Source organism: Pelecanus crispus, chromosome 10, assembly GCF_030463565.1.
Source record: "Pelecanus crispus isolate bPelCri1 chromosome 10, bPelCri1.pri, whole genome shotgun sequence".
Taxonomy (NCBI): Eukaryota; Metazoa; Chordata; class Aves; order Pelecaniformes; family Pelecanidae; genus Pelecanus; species Pelecanus crispus.
The window spans coordinates 13195094-13212716 of NC_134652.1; the positions used below are offsets into that span (position 1 = coordinate 13195094).

General features: G+C 38.6%; 1 protein-coding gene across 1 annotated transcript in view; it reads left to right on the forward strand.

Moving 5' to 3' along the window:
* SORCS1 (sortilin related VPS10 domain containing receptor 1) overlaps window positions 1–17623 on the forward strand; it is a 305005-nt gene that overhangs the window by 186768 nt on the left and 100614 nt on the right. The window contains exon 5 of the mRNA XM_075718060.1: window positions 13876–13949. Coding sequence (XP_075574175.1) covers window positions 13876–13949 — 74 coding nt within the window. The remainder of the gene's footprint in view (window positions 1–13875; window positions 13950–17623) is intronic.

The window sequence follows — 17623 nt, forward strand, 5'->3', positions numbered from 1 at the left end:
TAAAATAGAATTTTAAAAATACTCTGTTGTGGGTATGAGTCACAGGCCTGGTTTCTACTTTAAAGCCTAATGGATACATTTTCTGACTTCAACAACCTTTGGCCAAGAACCGTAGAGGGTAACCGACAGACAAAGAGTATTAATCAGCTTGGACTAAATTGAATGTAACTCAAACTAAGGGTCAAGTTCAGCCTATGGCTAAGTGTAAATTACTCCCATTGGTTTCATGCTGGTATATCCAAAGGCAGAATTTTCTCAGAGTAATTAAGAGGTCCTACAGGTATTTAGATAATTGCAATGGGAGCTGTGGGGTAGTTTGGAACAAATGACATTGCCGTTTGCTATTTTGCAATCTTGTGCTAAGGCTGTATTTAAGGAAAGAGAATCCATTACACCTTGGATTCCAGGCACTGTGTGCGCACGAAGAATCACCCAAGGAAGCAAGGGAAATGTATCTGTATGGTAAGGAATTTACATTTTGATATCACTGACTTTGATGCCACTGACTGAAGAGGCTGTGAAGGTTTTGTTGATGGGGGCTGTATGGAATAAGTTGGATTTTGGCCAGTTAGGATTGTTGCAGTCATTTAATTTTGCAGTTGACAGTCAGGAGGGAGGTGAGAATCAATTAGAAAACACATTTGCATCCTTCTAGCAAGCCACATCATTTTTGCCATCCATTTGCATCTTGTCATTGCAGCAGGTGGGACCAGGAGAATCAGGTGGTAAATAGAGCAAGAGCTGGAGAGATAGGAATCACATTGGGTCTGGGCTGTTTTGATTCTCAGAAGTTGTCCATCCAATTCAGGACTGTTGGGGGCAAAGCCAACAGTTAGTGCATGCCTCTCATTGCTCAGTTGTAATGAACACGAAATGTGTCACATAGCATCATCCCACAGTCTCTTGACAACCCACTGAGTCTATCACTACAATAAGTACTACAGATCTTCTTTTCTTTGGTTGAATAGGGATTTACTCAATGGTAGTGAAATCTCTGTTAACTGAAGTAATTTTATGTCCCAGTTTCTTGGGTGTTGTGTGTGGGTGAATGTGGTTAATTACTGGGGTTCAGCTGACGAGCAATAACTCATTAAGCTTCAGTGACGTGGTTGCTTTTGTTCACATATCTCTCCCGTGTGTTTCTGCCTTGGGCAGCAGACTTGAATTACCACTGCTGACAGACCAGTCCCTTATTCAGTCATGACTTTTTCCTGCCAGTCTTGAGAAAAAAAGAGCGACAAACCATCTGCTGCCTGCACTAATTGCTTCATGATTGCATTCATTGTTCTGGCTGAAAGTACAGTTGTTACATGGCTGATTCTTACCACGTAATTGCAGAAGTACTGCATGCTTCTCCATTTTCTGTGTAAGAGGAGTTACAAATAAGGAGGAAACTTCAGACACAGTAAAGCATTGCTTGTGAGGCAAAAGCTTGTTGGAGGTCTTGTACGTGTGAGCTCTCATGGGTTTAATCAGCTTGCTTGTAGGATGAAGGGCTGTATTTTATGGGACTATTGCTTATGTATTACTATGTAATCTTCAAAAGTGGTTTGCTGTGTAATCAGAGGGTGGGATGTAAGAGCCTCTACTTCATGTGGAGACATCTTCTGCTATTCAGATGGGTCAGACACACAGAGGAATGGTTAGTAATCAGCCATGAATAACAGAGCTATTTGGAGAGATGAAATACAGGTGAAATTGGGAAACACAAGTCAGACGGGTGAAATGCAGGGTTGTAATTGCCCAGCTCAGGAATAAATGCACAAAGGCACTCGAGCACTGAAAGGCAGCAACAGAAGCTGAAAAAGCAGGTTTAAAATGGAGTTATTGCTGTTGTTTCTCCTCTCTCATTTTAAATGAACTCTTGAAAAGCAAGGCACCCCAGAGTAAAGGAGCTCTGTCAACATAGCACTAGTAAATGAAGAGGTTTACTTTTCCTTTTTTTCTTCTTTTTTTTTTTTTTTTTTTCATTTTAGCCTTTCCCAAATATCTGATTCCATCTGTCTATTTACTATGTGTGTCATGATGCAGATCAATGAGTTAGGGACTGATACTTGGCTGTATAGCTGAAGTGCTGATGTTTAGCAAATCAGGAGTCTGTTGCTTGTGGAACAACATATCTTCTGCCATCAAACCATGTCATCTTCAGTCTCCTAGAGTAAAGGAGGTCTACTCCTCATGCGTTCAAGTGGAAGAGAAAGGTGTTCGTAGATCAGGGATGACAGAGGAACCACTTAGAATAGAGATAAGGATGCATATGGCCACAGGATGTCTGTGTGAGAGAACAGGCCAACTCATAAAAATACCTTCAACCCCATCTATCTGTATGTTTGGTCTAATGTCTTGAGGATGTGATGGACTATTTTGGATGCATTTCATAATTCTAAAACCCTTCATTTCACTGCATTAGGATATAACTTTGAGGGTGACCCTGCTTGGAAAATGGTCAGACCGGGGACCTCCAGAGGTTCCTTTCAACCTAAATTATTCTGTTTCTATTTACACCCTCTCAATTTCAGTGGTAACAGTCGCTGCCTACATAGACCAGAGAAGGGGGAATAAAACCCAGATTTATTTTATCAGAAACTACATCATAGTTTTTTTTAAAAAATTGCCGTTAACATCAAGTGACATCATTTTGGGGTGGTTTTTTTCCACACTGCTGACAACATTTAGAGGGCTATTCACTTGGGCTAATGTTAGCTGAGGGAGGCTAATCCCATCTAAAATTAATGGAGAGGAAAAAAGCTTCTCTAGAGTGGTAAGCATTAGCCACTTTGAATCATCCTCTGGAAAAGTCTATCTCTTTTGACAGACTACAGAAAAAAACAGGGCTAGTTTGCATAAAGCTAACATTAGCCTGCCTATGTGAATAACTCTCCCTTTCCCTGCAGCATTACTCCTGCAGCAATCTGCACTATTTGTGTTAATATTTAGGGCACCACTAATCAACCAAGCTAGTTTTCCAGCAGACTTGGTTCTCTTTGAGGCATATTGTTGAAGATGAAACGTAGTAAGGAATTTGCACGTTAAAAGGTTTTTGTCCCAGGCTTTGCAACGTCTCACTTTCTGCACAATCTTAGATATCCTTTCTGTATTACCAGCACCTGTACCAGGGATGGAAAGGGCCTTCCACACAAAGGCCTTGTGAATGCTAACCCTTATTTTTAAGACTTTCCATGTGGTTATGTTTCTAAGCAAGCAATCAGTCATGCACAAATCCATCCACGTTTGTAGCTAGGGCTGTGCACACTATTTTTGTGAAGACCTTAAGCGTAGATGCCGGTCGGGCATCCTGATAACACATCTTGCACACAGCTCTGTAAATATGCCTTGTTAACCCTAGGCAAACTGATTAGCACTTGGTGGCAACCAGCATACTGAAAATGAATGAGGAAGGGACATCAAAACTATTCATCTGGCTATTATTTTATTAGGAGTTTTCCTCCTTTCTTCTCATAGTCAGTTCCTCAGCATTGTCTCGACAACAAGAATAATGGTGTCAGATTGTATTTTTTTTTTTTAATTGGCCATATGCCAGTGTAAAAACTATGTCATAAAATATGCTTCCCTATTGTACCCATCAGTCTTTTACACACCTCACTAAGCATAATATGCTGGGGTAACAATTTAAAATAAAGAATGGAATTAAAAGTGGGAGGAATCTCTAACATTCTTTCCTCCCCTAATAAATAATAAAAAAGGAAAAGAAAAAATCAACTGGCAGAGCCCAGTGGCAGTCTGGCAGTCCAGAGAGAAAGATACATTTCTGGGCCAGGAGTGTGATCAGTGAAACAGAAGGAAAGACTCTCAAGCAGTAATCACTGTGCTCTTTACCACTGACTCACTTGTCTTTAGGCAAATCAATATGCCCTTGCTTATCCATCTGTATAAACATCAGCCTTCTGTACCCCTAGATAACTTGTTCTTTTGCTGCTTTGGGATCCTTGGATGCATACTTATATCTATGCGTAGATCCGTTGTTTCTCTGCAAGATTTTCTGTGCTCTACATAACTCCAGTTTTTCTACTTTCATGGAAAAATTACTTTTTTCCTTTCCATCAGAGTAGAACAGTTCACTGGATTAGGAATAAAGAAATGTACTCCATATCACTAGGTCTGCCACTGATCTCTCTGGTGTTGAGCAACTTCCTTCACTTTTCTGTAGGTGACACCTCTCCCTTCTCTGTCATTTGTTTTGATTGTACTCTCCAACGTCTCCAGTTTTTTGTTGCACAAAGTGCCTGTCAAGACTAAAATCACTTGGAGCCATAGGTTTTAATATAACGAAAATGATAAACAATAATAATTTATTTTTAAATTTAAAGCTATGCATGTGTGCATGAAAATTCTGACACTTTGCCCTGAATTCTGCTGTAATAAGCCTTTTCTGTTCTGTTCTTATTTTAATACGATACACTTTTTAAACAAAAATCATTTATTTAATGCAGTTATCTAAACAGTTATGAACCTACCTAGTAAATTTACAACAGAAATCAAGTGCAGGATACCTTGTTACCTGTTACAGGGAGAGTATTTTTTTTAACAGAGAAGGGAATTAACCTTGAGGACAACATAGGAGTGGTAAATTCATCATACCTTGGAATTGAGATTGGATGTCTTTCCAAATGATACAGTCTAGTTCAACCATCAGTAGTTGGCCTGAATAATACTGTAGAGACTGCTTGAGTTAGTAGTAAAGATTCTGCAGCACCTGTTGGGAGAACAGACTAGTGGTTCTTTCTGGCTTTAAAGTATATATGCCACGCAGATTCCTTTAATGTGTTTCCTGCACTTTTTTAGCGTATGAGTTGAATGCACTGGAGTCATCATGCTAATATAGTTGCTTGCAAACTGCCGCAAAACGAGAACACCAGCTGATGTGGCTCATATCTGAGAATGTGTGTGGAGTTACTGAGGGATAGGTAGGAAGAAAACTGAGGGTCATCTCCAGGATATTTTGACCTGATAAACACGCACAAAAGAAATTGGTGTGTTACAACCATACTGAACAAGTCTACATGACAGCAGTGTGTGGTTCATCAGCAAGAGCAGCCACAGAGACCTCACTGATATTTGAGTGGGCTGTGAAGCAGGCATATGAAAGCTTTGTCACTCTGATGTGTTTCCATCAGCATTCAATAAACACCAGTTTTTTGGTATCCTTATTGATGGCTTCTACATGGCATGATTAATGCATTGCTGCAACTTAAAATGTTCAAAGTGTCCTTTATGTATGCAGTGTCCTATGAATTTTATTGCTTCAAGGGTACTTAAGCATCTTAATACTGGAACCTACAATTAGATCAGAGATCAGGGAAGTAAACAAGTATCAGCCCTGTAGCCCATTTTTGTATCCTGGATCACAAGTCTTATGCTCTATTCTAGGAAGGAAGTACCATGCACAATTTCAGATTCTTTGTTTATACAAAACGTACTGTTCTATTAAATTCAGTGTTGGAAGAAAAAAGCCTAGTCCATGGCTATTCTAACTGAAGAATACTGTGATTCAGGGAATAGCAACATACCTCGAGCCTTTGACTGCTCTGAAGAAGACATGCCCTGTGCAGTAATTTCTTTAAGTTGAACGTACTTTGATACCCAAGTAAGCTGCACTGGATGCATGTTGGGAACATGTGTGCGTCGAGTCCATGTTCATTCTTTCTCACTGTTTGAGATGTCTCTAGCACCACTGTGGAAACTTCTTTCCCACTGTGATAATTTTTCATCCAGCAGGTAGATCCAATGGCATAAGGGTCTTAAAGATCATAAAGGACTACTCTGTGTATATGTGTGTGTGTATATATACACACACATAAACCTATATAAACATGTTCAATCTTAAGTCCTTACCTGGTGCACTAACCCTGTCCTTTTCTGCAGACTGCATCGGAAGCAAAAGAAATGCAAGACTTAAATTGGAGTAGTACATCACTGAATTGAAGCGATCCACATGATGTCTATCATATTGCTCTTTGCTTTCCTGAAGGTTTTAGATTACTTCTAAATATGGTCTTTCACAGTTGAATATCATTTGAATAATGCCCCTGTGAACAATGAGAATAATGACTGAAACTTTGTAGAAGACTAGAATTTCTTTAAATACACCTGTCGTGGTAGTAAATTACAATTTATCAGCAATAAACTTATTCAGTATAAATGAATGTGGATAAGAAGAAGGACTTGCCTGCATGTATTTCAGATTACATTGTTGCGTCTTCAGAAGGAATTCTCTTTATCCAGTTTGACTCTGGTATATTTAGAGTTAAAGCTAAAGTGTCTGTTTGGAATGTTGTATTCAGCGGTGAAATTGCGATAAATTTAAAAAAAATTATACTGAAGATGAGGAAAAAGTGTTCTATAGAAATCTTTATATGGTTCATCAGTACAAAACCTGTGGTTTAGGTGCAATGGTGTTTTGGGATTTTTGTGTGTGAATAAATTCTATTTGAAGGGGTGAGGGTGAAACACCACGAACAGGGTTAGTTTTAATAATCTCGTGGAAACACCAGGAAGTGTAAGAGGCAAGAAATCAGCATATATGAAGAAACTATCAGGAGGATTTACCAGTAGGAACCTTCTCAGGGAATTTGAGGTGAATTTAAATCAAACCCAGTGCTTTTGAAGATGTTCTGAGCTAGTTTTCCAGTTGCATATGGTTTTTTAGGTCAATACTGTAGTGTAGGTTGAATTGCTTTGGTCAAATCTGGGTCCAGGAAGAATGATTGGAGCTTTCATGGAAACTATCGGTAAGAGGAAGAGAGCTTTTTCTTTTGTGAATATAAGAGTACCAAAGTTGGTAAATCCAATCAACAAATAAACTTAGACTCCATGCTGTATTCCATTATAACTTCTTTAGGGGAAATTTCTTAAGTAAAAGGAAAATAAGGGGGAATACGAGCTTACTCAAAGTATTTCCCTCATGTCACTTCCAGCATGCAATTTAAATCACCTTTTATTTAGCAAGATTCTGAATTTCCATGTGTATAATGTTTTTTGCATGAGATGAAATCAGTGCATAAAATTTAATATCCTCATCAGCATAGGAAGCACATGGAACTACCACATGATTCAAGATCAATATGTGAGGAAGCATCAGAACCAAATATTTGATCAGAATATCCAATTAGTTTAAACGCTAAATGATGAAACATCATGAACACTCTGGGTCAGTCATATCTACAGCAATTTGTATAGGTGTTAAAATGAAGCTGAAGCTAAGAGGGATTCCACATGTGACAGAAAGCTTTGGTTGGGAAAATGAATCTCTTGAGAACAGAAGGGGTGATGGTAGGTCTTGACTAGCATAATGACCCTTCAAATGCCATTGTTTCAGAATTGGTGAGTCATTCAGATTCTTGGTAGTTGGTATGTGTAACCTTGCATTCAAAGTCAGATGTTAAATGAGGAAATGTTTGTCTCTCTTGGATGATATATATAGATTACTGTGAGTGTAAGTTTTTGGCGTGGTGAGTTTGATGAGTATGCAGGTAGCAGAGTTGCCCACTGGCTCTAGGGAGCACAGAGCTTGTTGGAACTGAGGAGGAATGGGGACTGCTCTCTTTAAGACAAGTTTGCATTTACTAGAAACATCTGGTTGATGCCATGCTTTCTTATCCGTCAGGTTCAACAGCCAACTAAACAATTCAACCGCCTCATAAGAGACAGATTTTTGGCTGGGAAAATCTCAGGGAAAATCCAGTGTTTGTAACAGAAACAAGTGGAGCACAGTACAATTTTATTAAAGTGCATGTCCAGGTGCTATACTTTATGAAACTGTTAACACCTCATTTTGTTTGTCCTAAAGATGTGAGTTTATGTCAGCTTCATAATTCAGTCAAACCCAGATAGACAAGAAGCATCCTGTAGGTCGTAATCTCATACCACCAGTGATTACGTAAGAATGAATCAAATTTTTCTGATGCCTAGAGAATATTAGGCCCTCAAAGCTCATATTTTAGCTACTTGTTTTGGAGTTTTGAAAATGCATATAGACTAATTAAAAAAAAAAACAAAACAAAACCCAACAAAAACACACAAAAAACCCCCCCACCCAAGCCAAATAAGACTGCCAGTAAATTAGAGAGAGATTAATCCTCAGTTAGTGTAATTTGTTTAGCTCCATAAAAGTGAGTGAAGGCCTGATGTTTTATAGCACTTGTGACTCCCACACAATCCCTTTAGGAGAGGTGTTTTAAGGATGAGTCTGTATATTACACATTAAAGTTTCTCTATAGTTTTTCAGTGGAGATATGCAACTGTTGTCTGTAAAATGGTGAGAAGATTGTGTTCTTTACACTGTGTTTATTAAAGATATTGCTCACTAAGATGTGTCCATTGGAAGAACTATTGGAGTTGATTATCTCTTGCATCTGATAGTCCAGTTATATAAGCTATGTATAAGACATATATATGTTTTATATATAGAATCATAGAATCGTTTAGGTTGGAAAAGACCTTTAAGATCATCCAGTCCAACCATTAACCTACACTACCAAGTCCACACTAAACCAATTAAGGGTAGACTAGACTAAACCATGTCCCGAAGTGCCACATCTACCCGTTTTTTGAACGCTTCCAGGGATGGTGACTCCACCACCTCTCTGGGCAGCCTGTTATATAACACATACAAGTTAATACCAACTTGGTTGATATTAATGCTGGTGTTCAAATGTGATAGTATTTCAGTTCAGAGACTTATAAAACTTAAGGCATTGTTGAACAATGAGAAGAATGGAATCATTGGTATCTAAATATTTTCTGAGTCCTATGAATTATTGAAAGCTGTTTTTGAAGCCAGTGTAATGTGGAAAACTTATGGCAGAACCATTGTTTTTTCTTACCCAATGTTTCCAAAGTAGCCACCTTGCTCCAGAGGAAAGTACAAAACTCCTGGATTGCTGTGTTACTTTATGGATGAAAACCAAAAGTATTAGAAATAATATGGGAAGTTCATCTAATTTCCACCATTCTGAACCTTTTACTGAACTATCTATTATGTGGAAAACATGTACTTAAACTTATCTGCATTTATAATTTCCTTGTATTAGAATAGCTACTGAAAGCCCCAGCAATCGTTATGTTGTGTAAACACATGCTACAATAGGTGATTTCTACTCTGAAGAGCTTAGAAATCTGAGTGAAGGGAAGATGTGTAGGAGGTACAATACATGGGCAAACCAGGGAAGAATAAAATAGATCTAGTCAAATGGTGGAAGGGGGCAGAGTTCTTTTATAGCTGTGAACTAGCACATGGGTAGATTATGAAACAATACAAGTGTTCATTCTATGCAATACAGGGCAGAACGGCAAAGAGAGATGTGTGGCAGAATGTGCCCAGAACCATCCAAAAAATACAGGGTTTTATGAAGCTAAGATCTTGAGAGCTTTCTGCTTTGGAGAGATTTTCCAGAGCTGAAGTCAAGAAAAATATAGAGTTCTTTTTCCTCTTCCCTAGTACACAGTTTCCCTTCTAGAAGTGATGTTACAGTCTAGATCAATTGAGTCAAATAAAATTCCAGTTATTCTTCATGGAACATTTTGTAAAAAACATCTTTTTTCTCCATACATTTTCTGAAATTTAATTGGTTTTTATAGTGCAAAATGTCAAACGAAAGTGAAGAAACTAATCAGGTTTGACTAATTTCTGTTAAATATTTTACTTTCACTAAGAGTTTATACATACAGCTTCTTCCTCTTCATCAAATGCTTTGGTTTTTTAACTACAAACATTTCTAAAATAGTTTATTTTTCTTCTGCATTTTCACTATTACAGGAAAGTTATCCTTAGTTTACAAACAATATTTTTGTTTTTAAAAATATCTGTATATTAAAGAATGTTTTGACTGTCTCAAATTGAAAGTGTTATCAATGAATATAGCCCAAAATGCAAAAAAATTACTCAAGTCTAAAATTATTGCTGGAAAGATCAGGAATTTAGAAGGGAAAGAGAAGATTACATGGCAACTGTATCCTGCTGGTACCCAGATACTCCAAAGCATTTTAAGATGAAGCTTATGCTATCACTGTGAAATACACGAGTACCTCTTATTCTTCTCACACAGGCTGGGAAACAAATAGCAGAGAGGGTGAGTAGCACACAGATATTGTTTGGTGTAGATAAGGAAAAAAGTTCAGTTTTCAGGTGCCAGCTTTCCCTACTCCAGAAGAGTGTCATGTTGCAAGAAGGTTCTTTCTATAGCTGGGGGATTGTCTTGCAGTTCAGAGGGTTTATCTGAATCCCTGCTCAGCCTCAGAAGGTATTTGTAACCTTGGGACAGCCTTTTCTTTTCCCTTGCATTTCTGTTTTCCTATCAAAAAGAGGTAGGTGGTAGGTTTCTACTTTACAGAATATTAGGATTTAAAAAAGCAAAACAAAGCAAAACGAGACTGTTAATGATTGTTAAGTACTCAGGTATTACACAGAAAAATAAATATACAAGAGAAGAGGAAGCAGGAAGAGAATTATTCCCTGATGAAAAAGCATCAAATCTGAGAGATCAATACAAGATTTGTCTCAGTGAAAACAGAAATGTCAGATCAGTACTTGGCCCTCAGATGAAAACATACATTGAAATTGTAATAGGTTCTTTTTCTAATTGTGGTTGAAAAAGAAGTGTAGTAAAGAACATTATCTAATTTTAGCCTAATAATGAAAATTGTCATCAGACGGCAGTGCTTGCCAAAGAAAATAAAATGTCATCTCTGAAGCAACTGCATGCACGAGTCTGTCACAAGAAGTCCCAGGAGAGAGAGGGCTTTTATAACTACAACAAAATATGATGCTGAGTTTAAAAAATATCCATACAAGCAGTATAATTGCTAAATGGGGAAAAATAATGCCAGCTGTATCATAACTGATACTTGAAAAAAACCTAGCTTCCATATATTTCTTTTTTTCTGGTCCAACTAAATAAACTCAGTCTAAAATGAATGATACTTAGAATAAAATATCTGAAAAAATCCTCACTGCAAAGTTTTTTTTTTCTTTTTGTGGGGTGTGACACATAAGGTGAGCAATTCCCCCTTTGCTAAAGATACATAAGTGCTGCTTGTGCTGGTGTGAGTCAGTAAAAGCTGAGATTGGTGCTGAGATAATGGCAAAGGAGCAAAAACCTTCTAAAGCCTGGTTATTAAAGTGTCTCATCAAAGACAATGAGAGCTTTGGGCATGAGTTCCCAGGGAGCTGATATTTCTCTTTGAGAGCTGTTGCCTTTTCTCATGCGCTGTCTCCAGCTCACTGGGCACTGGCTTCCAATTTGAGAGGCCAATCCTGACAGTAGAATTGCTATATCCATTTCCTCCCTTTGAAACAAACTTACAAAGTCTTGCACTTCTCCACTTTTTGCCTGAATCACATGTTTCATTCAGGGCACATGCTAAGAAAAAGCAGGGTTCCCTGGGTGCTGTGCAGCATCACAGCTTCTGTTCTGCCGAGGGAGTTGTTGGATGCACCAGGTGAACAGCCCCTCTGAAGAGTTATGCTGAAAAAGCCAGGGGGAAGCTGTGGCACTGGGGCTGCTCAACCACCTGGCACTGCAGTGGGACTGCAGGTATGGAGGAGGATGCTACACAAACACAGAGAAAGCTTTTTCAGGCTGCAATGAATTCGTTCTGGGTACTGTTACTATCACCAGCAAATTCAGAGAGGAGATAAGCTGCTGAAAGTTGTGCTCAGGGAAACTGGAGAGGGAGTAGGGCAAGAGATACAAAAGAGGGAAAACAAGATTTACAGTGATGATTTCAGCCATCTGAACATCCATGACCCTGGCAAGTTTGAATCCTATATATCCCTGGTCTGGAAACACAGAGGTGTTTGCTGAGTTGTTTGGATTGCTCCCTGTTCTTAATTAAAGGGTTATCTGAACTTTATTAGAACTTAAATTACTGTATGTCAAAGACATATTACTTGGCATGGAAGAAACTACTTTGCTATGAAAGGGAAAACATTGACATTGGAGAGAGAGATTGACAGTAGCTTACCGTTACTACGTTTTTATTTTTGCTGCAATTAAGAAAGCAGGTCTAGAAATGGATTTTGAATGTGAAGTGGGAAAAATACCTCCTGTAATGGTAAAGTTCTTGATTAGATGACCTCAAAGCACTTTACAAAAGTCATTGTTAAATGTTCCAAAATATTTTCTTTAATTTTCAAAACTGAAAGTTTTCCTTAGTTATAGTTAGGGTCTCCTAAAGTTTCAAATAAAAACATATCTAGAATCTTCTACTTCAGGAAAAATAACAGACTCACCACTGAAGTTTTGAAAGTGGATGTATTTCTATCCACATAGCTAAACTGTTTTTCCTTTTCTTAGCCTTGTTATCTTCTATCCCCTCCACCTTCTTCTCTCTCTCTCCTTTGACAGTGTTCAAGAGAAAGAGAGATGAGAAAAAGACATGAATTTTTAGCTTTCGTATTTTAAGGTAGATTTCAACATATGCAAGTCTACTGTTTACCAAAAAGTTGTTGTAATTAGTTTCTCCATGCCCTTCCAAGGTTTTACAATAGGGAAGCTGAGGCATATAGGCATTTGTGCTGGGAAGGTAATGCAGAATAAGAAGTAGACCTCAAGGTTTCTTTATTATCTCAGTCTCATGATTCTTAAAATACATTCAAATCATCTTTCTGATCAACCTAAAGCTTTAAAAGCTTTCCTTCTCAGTCATTCTCACAGGCATCCATCTTTATCTTCCCTGCCAATCCACTGCCACTGCTTGTCCCAAAAAAAATTGCCAAGGTTTGCACATAAAGATTCAGATTATTTGCATTTTATGCAAGATCCCTAACGTGGTGTGATGAAAAGGCAGATCACAGTTCAAAAAAAGGGTTCAACATCTTCCTTGCTAGAAAAGGGTACTGACCAAGTCTATCAAGCGAGGGAAGGCGGGGAAGTAGGATGGATCTGCAAAAAAGGCACTGACTGCCTTTCAGTGCTTCCATATGAGAAATTTGAAGTTAAATAAAGCGAAAGAAAGATAGAACCCAAGTGATCCTTCCCTCTACTATCCTTCCGAGAATTACCTGATGGCAGCATTTATGGAGAGCAGCTGTTTATAAGTGCTCTACAACAGTAACATTTGTATATCATTCCACAAAGACATGTCAAAGTGTTTATAATACCTGTAACATGCCTTTTTGCTGACCTTTCTCAGTCTGGTTTGGCATTTATCATGGAAAGATTTTCTGAAATGATTGATGTATTTGGATATTGTTTGTGTAACCAGACTAGGAGAGTGTGTCACGTTGTTTACAGGAGAAGGACAGGAGTAAAGGGAGAATCGTGGGTTTCCATGGTACAAGTAACTTGTGCTATTTACACTCATTCAGTCCTGCAAGAGAAGTCTGGACATGTTAGAGCACTTTTTTGGTGCCAAATTGAACAAGCTCTCTAGGGATGGCTACTGGTAACTGGAAAGAGAATGGCCTTCTAACATAATATCAAGGAAGGCAACTGTATGTATCTGTCGTCAGAACTAGGCTAGGAAATCAGACTGCTGTGTTATGCTGTACATGTGGTGTCCACCACAAGTTTACAAAAGTAAAAGGCAGCCTTCCCACACTGCACGATTATATTACCTGACAGTGCCACGAAGAGCTACATGATGAGTTTTTGGTCATGGCAGGTTGTTGGGTGTACCCATACAGCGATCCCTCAGGTAATACCAGTTGTGTCCCATGTCGCACAGCTCAGTATTGCCTCTGCCAATAAAAGGCACCTCAGACACTTTTCAGCTGCCCCAGGTATTGTCCCTTTGAGACTGGAGGAAGTAAAAGTCCAAGTCAGTATCTCAGAAGTGATACAGGCTTCTTCAGATTAATTTCTCTATTATCTTTGTGTTTTACTGTGATTCATGACTGTTTGTTTTTGTCCCCAGTTATTCAGTTCAGTGGAGTTTGGCAGAAGATGGGTGCTTCTTCATGAGGGAGTTGCACCGAACAGGTTCTACTGGTAAGAGCAAAAACCTCTTCCTCATTTCCTAGACACAGCTTCCCCATATGTACAGAGATGTTGAAATGGGGGCTTGAAGGCAATGTGGCTGAATGCAATCTGTACTGCTGATTTGTTGAGATTTAGAACTGGTATGAAAGGAGCATTATTCCTCCTGATATGTGTTTATACAGCTCTTAAAAATGGGATCTTTGATCTCAGAATGATGCACAACTGAAATATACTGAATAAAAGTCTGAAGAAAGCATTGATTTGGGAGGGGAGAGTTCTGCAATTTCCTGTGAACATTTTGAGTTCGAACGCAACTCTGTTCAGCACAAACTTGTTTGCTTTTGCACCAAATACAGAGAAGAGATCAATCTGGCCCTGCTACCAGTAAGGGCCAAAGACTGAAGTCTGGGAGTTTTTGAGGTTACTAGCATTTCTGCCACGGGTAACAGTAGAAATCCTCCAGTGAGTGGTGTTATGCTTTTAACTGCTGTTAGACCTACTTCAGTCCTTGAAAGCGAGCAAATTAATGACCACTGAACTAGGCACACACAATTCTTCATTATGAGCTTAAATCACTGCAATATTGCTTGTAAGCAGTAGTGCAAGATTTCCAGTCAGATTTCAAGCTGTATGAATCAGCCATGTGTAAGTTCCTCTTGCTGAAGCTTTGAATGTCAGTCGCTTACAGCAATGCCAAAAATGTTTGCAAGTTTGATGCCAAAGTTACCTTAAATAATTATCATAGGTCTTTGTCACTGATGCAAGCTTAACTCTTCACTGCATTAACTTATGCTATACAATTTGTATCTAAATTCACTTAGGGCCATAGCCTACATGGTTATGATAGAATCTGAGCTTCTCCAAATTTTTAATATATGGGGTGTCTGTAATGGATGATTGACTTCAGATTCAAACACTTGTAGTGGCCACAACCACTGAAAAATAACCCCTGGATGTAGGTCCAAACTTTATTCTGCAGTTCTTCACTAGTAGCGAATTTCTTTGTATTTTGAGTCTCATATCCTTCAGGTTTAGTCATCATAGATTTACCCAGTGACTCTGGTGTACTGATTCTCTTCTCATTATTCTGATTGCAGGCAGATCTCTTTGCATTTGCTTTCCATAGCAATGATTTGCATACCCAGCGTAAAGCTCTGTAACCACGCTTGCAGTAAAATACTTACCTGAAACACCTCCATGCTGTCACGCAATAGCAATTAGTGTAACTTTGACTTATGTGGAATAGAAAGCTGAGGAACGAAGGAGACACTGGAATGTTTTCCTGGAAATATGGTTGTCATAGTCTAAATCAAAAATAAGTTTAATTTTTTTATATTTTGGCTTACTCTGCTTTTTGCTGGTGTAAATCTGCGAGACTTCTCATCAGCTCTTTATGGAGGCAGTAGTCCACCTGTGAGCAGAAGTTGGCTCATGTCCTGTGAATCTGGCCTTTAAAAGAGAAGCTTTTGATAAAACAGTCATCTTGAAATCAGGAGGAGCTGAACCAGATGATTAAAATCAGACCCCTGTGGTAGCTTCCAAACTGTAAGTTTGTGCTAAAACCACAGGTTTGGAACATATCAAGATTCAGGAGTGATTCAGTCAAGTATTTTAATTTATGAAAGAAGTAAGAGCTCTAGGTCAAATTTACTTCCAAAGTTGAATTTATATTTGGTCTGCAAAGGATATACCAGAGATTTTGTTTGCTGCTCCTGCTTTTTAATCCTTCTCAGAACCTTTGTTAGCTGAACCTTTTGCAAATTAAATTCCATTTTTAACTTACACTTGTTTTTGTGTGAGTGTCTGTATAAACAGGCACATATATATGTATATCAATCCTATTTCTTTCCTACAGGACTCCTAACAGGGTTTAAAAATGTCAGATGCAAACACATAGCCCCACACATCTCTTGTTTTTTCTGGGATAATAAAAGCAGAAAGTCCTAGAAATCTGGGGATCCAGTCTTTGAGACATCCAACAAAATTGTACTCACTGAAGAGAGTCAGAGAGCTGGAAAGAATGTCCTTGTTCCTGGATCCCTGTATCCTGTACTGCACTCCAAACCTTTTGAAGTTTCCCATCATTACTTACAGTAGCGGTTTATTGTGAATTGAGCTGATGGATGCCTCCAATAAGAATAACAATGAAAATGGTCATTTTCCCTTTCCATGGAACTCAAACTTTGAAGGCCTCTTAGAACCTAACAAATAAGAGAACTCAGGCTTGGAGCTTCAAAGGCAGAGAGTAAGTTAAAAAGATGAAAAGATGTTCCAACCACCCATCTAATTCCCTACAGCCATAAACAAAACATGAAACTGCAAGCCTGCATTTTCACCTTGAACAAAATGTCCCTTGCATAACACACCTCAGTGTAAGCTCGACTGTACTTCTGCTATCAAAAGTAAAAATAATACAACTTGTGGAGGCAGTGTTTCATGTCATTCTGGCCTATTTATTATGATCATCATCACCTCGAAAAAAAATAATTAGCTGCAATTATATGGACACTGTCTGTCCTCAAAACCATCCATAGTAGAAAACAGAGCTGTGCATGTGTAATTGAGAATATGTACACCACAGGGAGCAACACTGGGCTTTTCTATGCATTTGCATTTCTGTGCAGCCAAGTACCTGAGGACAAAATAGGCACTGAAGTGCTAAATCAGAAGGACAGCCCTTTGCACTCAGAGCATGGCCACTGCTGACTCCCCATGCAAGAAAAGCAAAAGGGAACTGGAACATAAGAGGGTGCAGATGTTCAGTTGAAATCCAAACTTCTACAGCAGTATCTATATAGCCAGTGTTGATGTACAGTTGGGTAGAGCCTTGTTCAGTGCCCTGTGATTTGTTTGGGGTTTTTTTAAGATTAATTATTATACATTTTGGGTTGGAAATATGCAGAGTCTAATTAACCTGAAAAGTCAGAAGACTGACTTCCAGTTATTCGTGAGAGCAGAAATGAATAGTGAAGGAAGATGTCCTGAAGTCACAGCTTTTCAAGGAAAGCAGACTGTGGGGATACTCTCTGCTGTTCCTGGTGCTTTCTCTAAATCAAATAGTTTTGAAGGGATCAACCAGGACACAGCTGTATTGTGCAGAGAATGAGGGCTATAATATCTGTGGAGAATGAGGGCTATATTCCAATATCTAAGGAAGGCTGAGGAGTTGCTTTAATACAGAATGCTTCCAGAACTATCTAAACTGGGACTTTTCTAAGATCAGGAAGACACAAAGCAAAGCCTTCGGCATCAGGCCTTCATGAGGCTGCATTTACTTAACGCTGCTTCTTTTGACAGCAGGAACATCTGGAGGACTTCAAACAGATTTGAATGGTTGATGAAAGCAAAGATGCATTTTCCTGATTGCTCACTGATATTTTAATTGCCATTTTACTCTGTCATGTGGTCTTGTAAGTAGTTTGTGGGTCACTCTAAGTCTTGTGAATAAACACCACTGAGCTTGCTAGTTTTACTCTTGAGAAGACTGCCTGCAAGTGCTGTCAGAGAAATTGTGGTGTCTTTTACAGCTGCATTTCTTATATCTGTTTCCAAGAGAATTTTATTTTTCGTTTGCTTATTTTTGGCAGCTCTGTGAAACACCCCCTTCTACTATCACCCCAGAGAAATTTAAACCCCTGAAGAACAACATTAAAGCAATCTGGTGATGCCTATTGCATAACTCT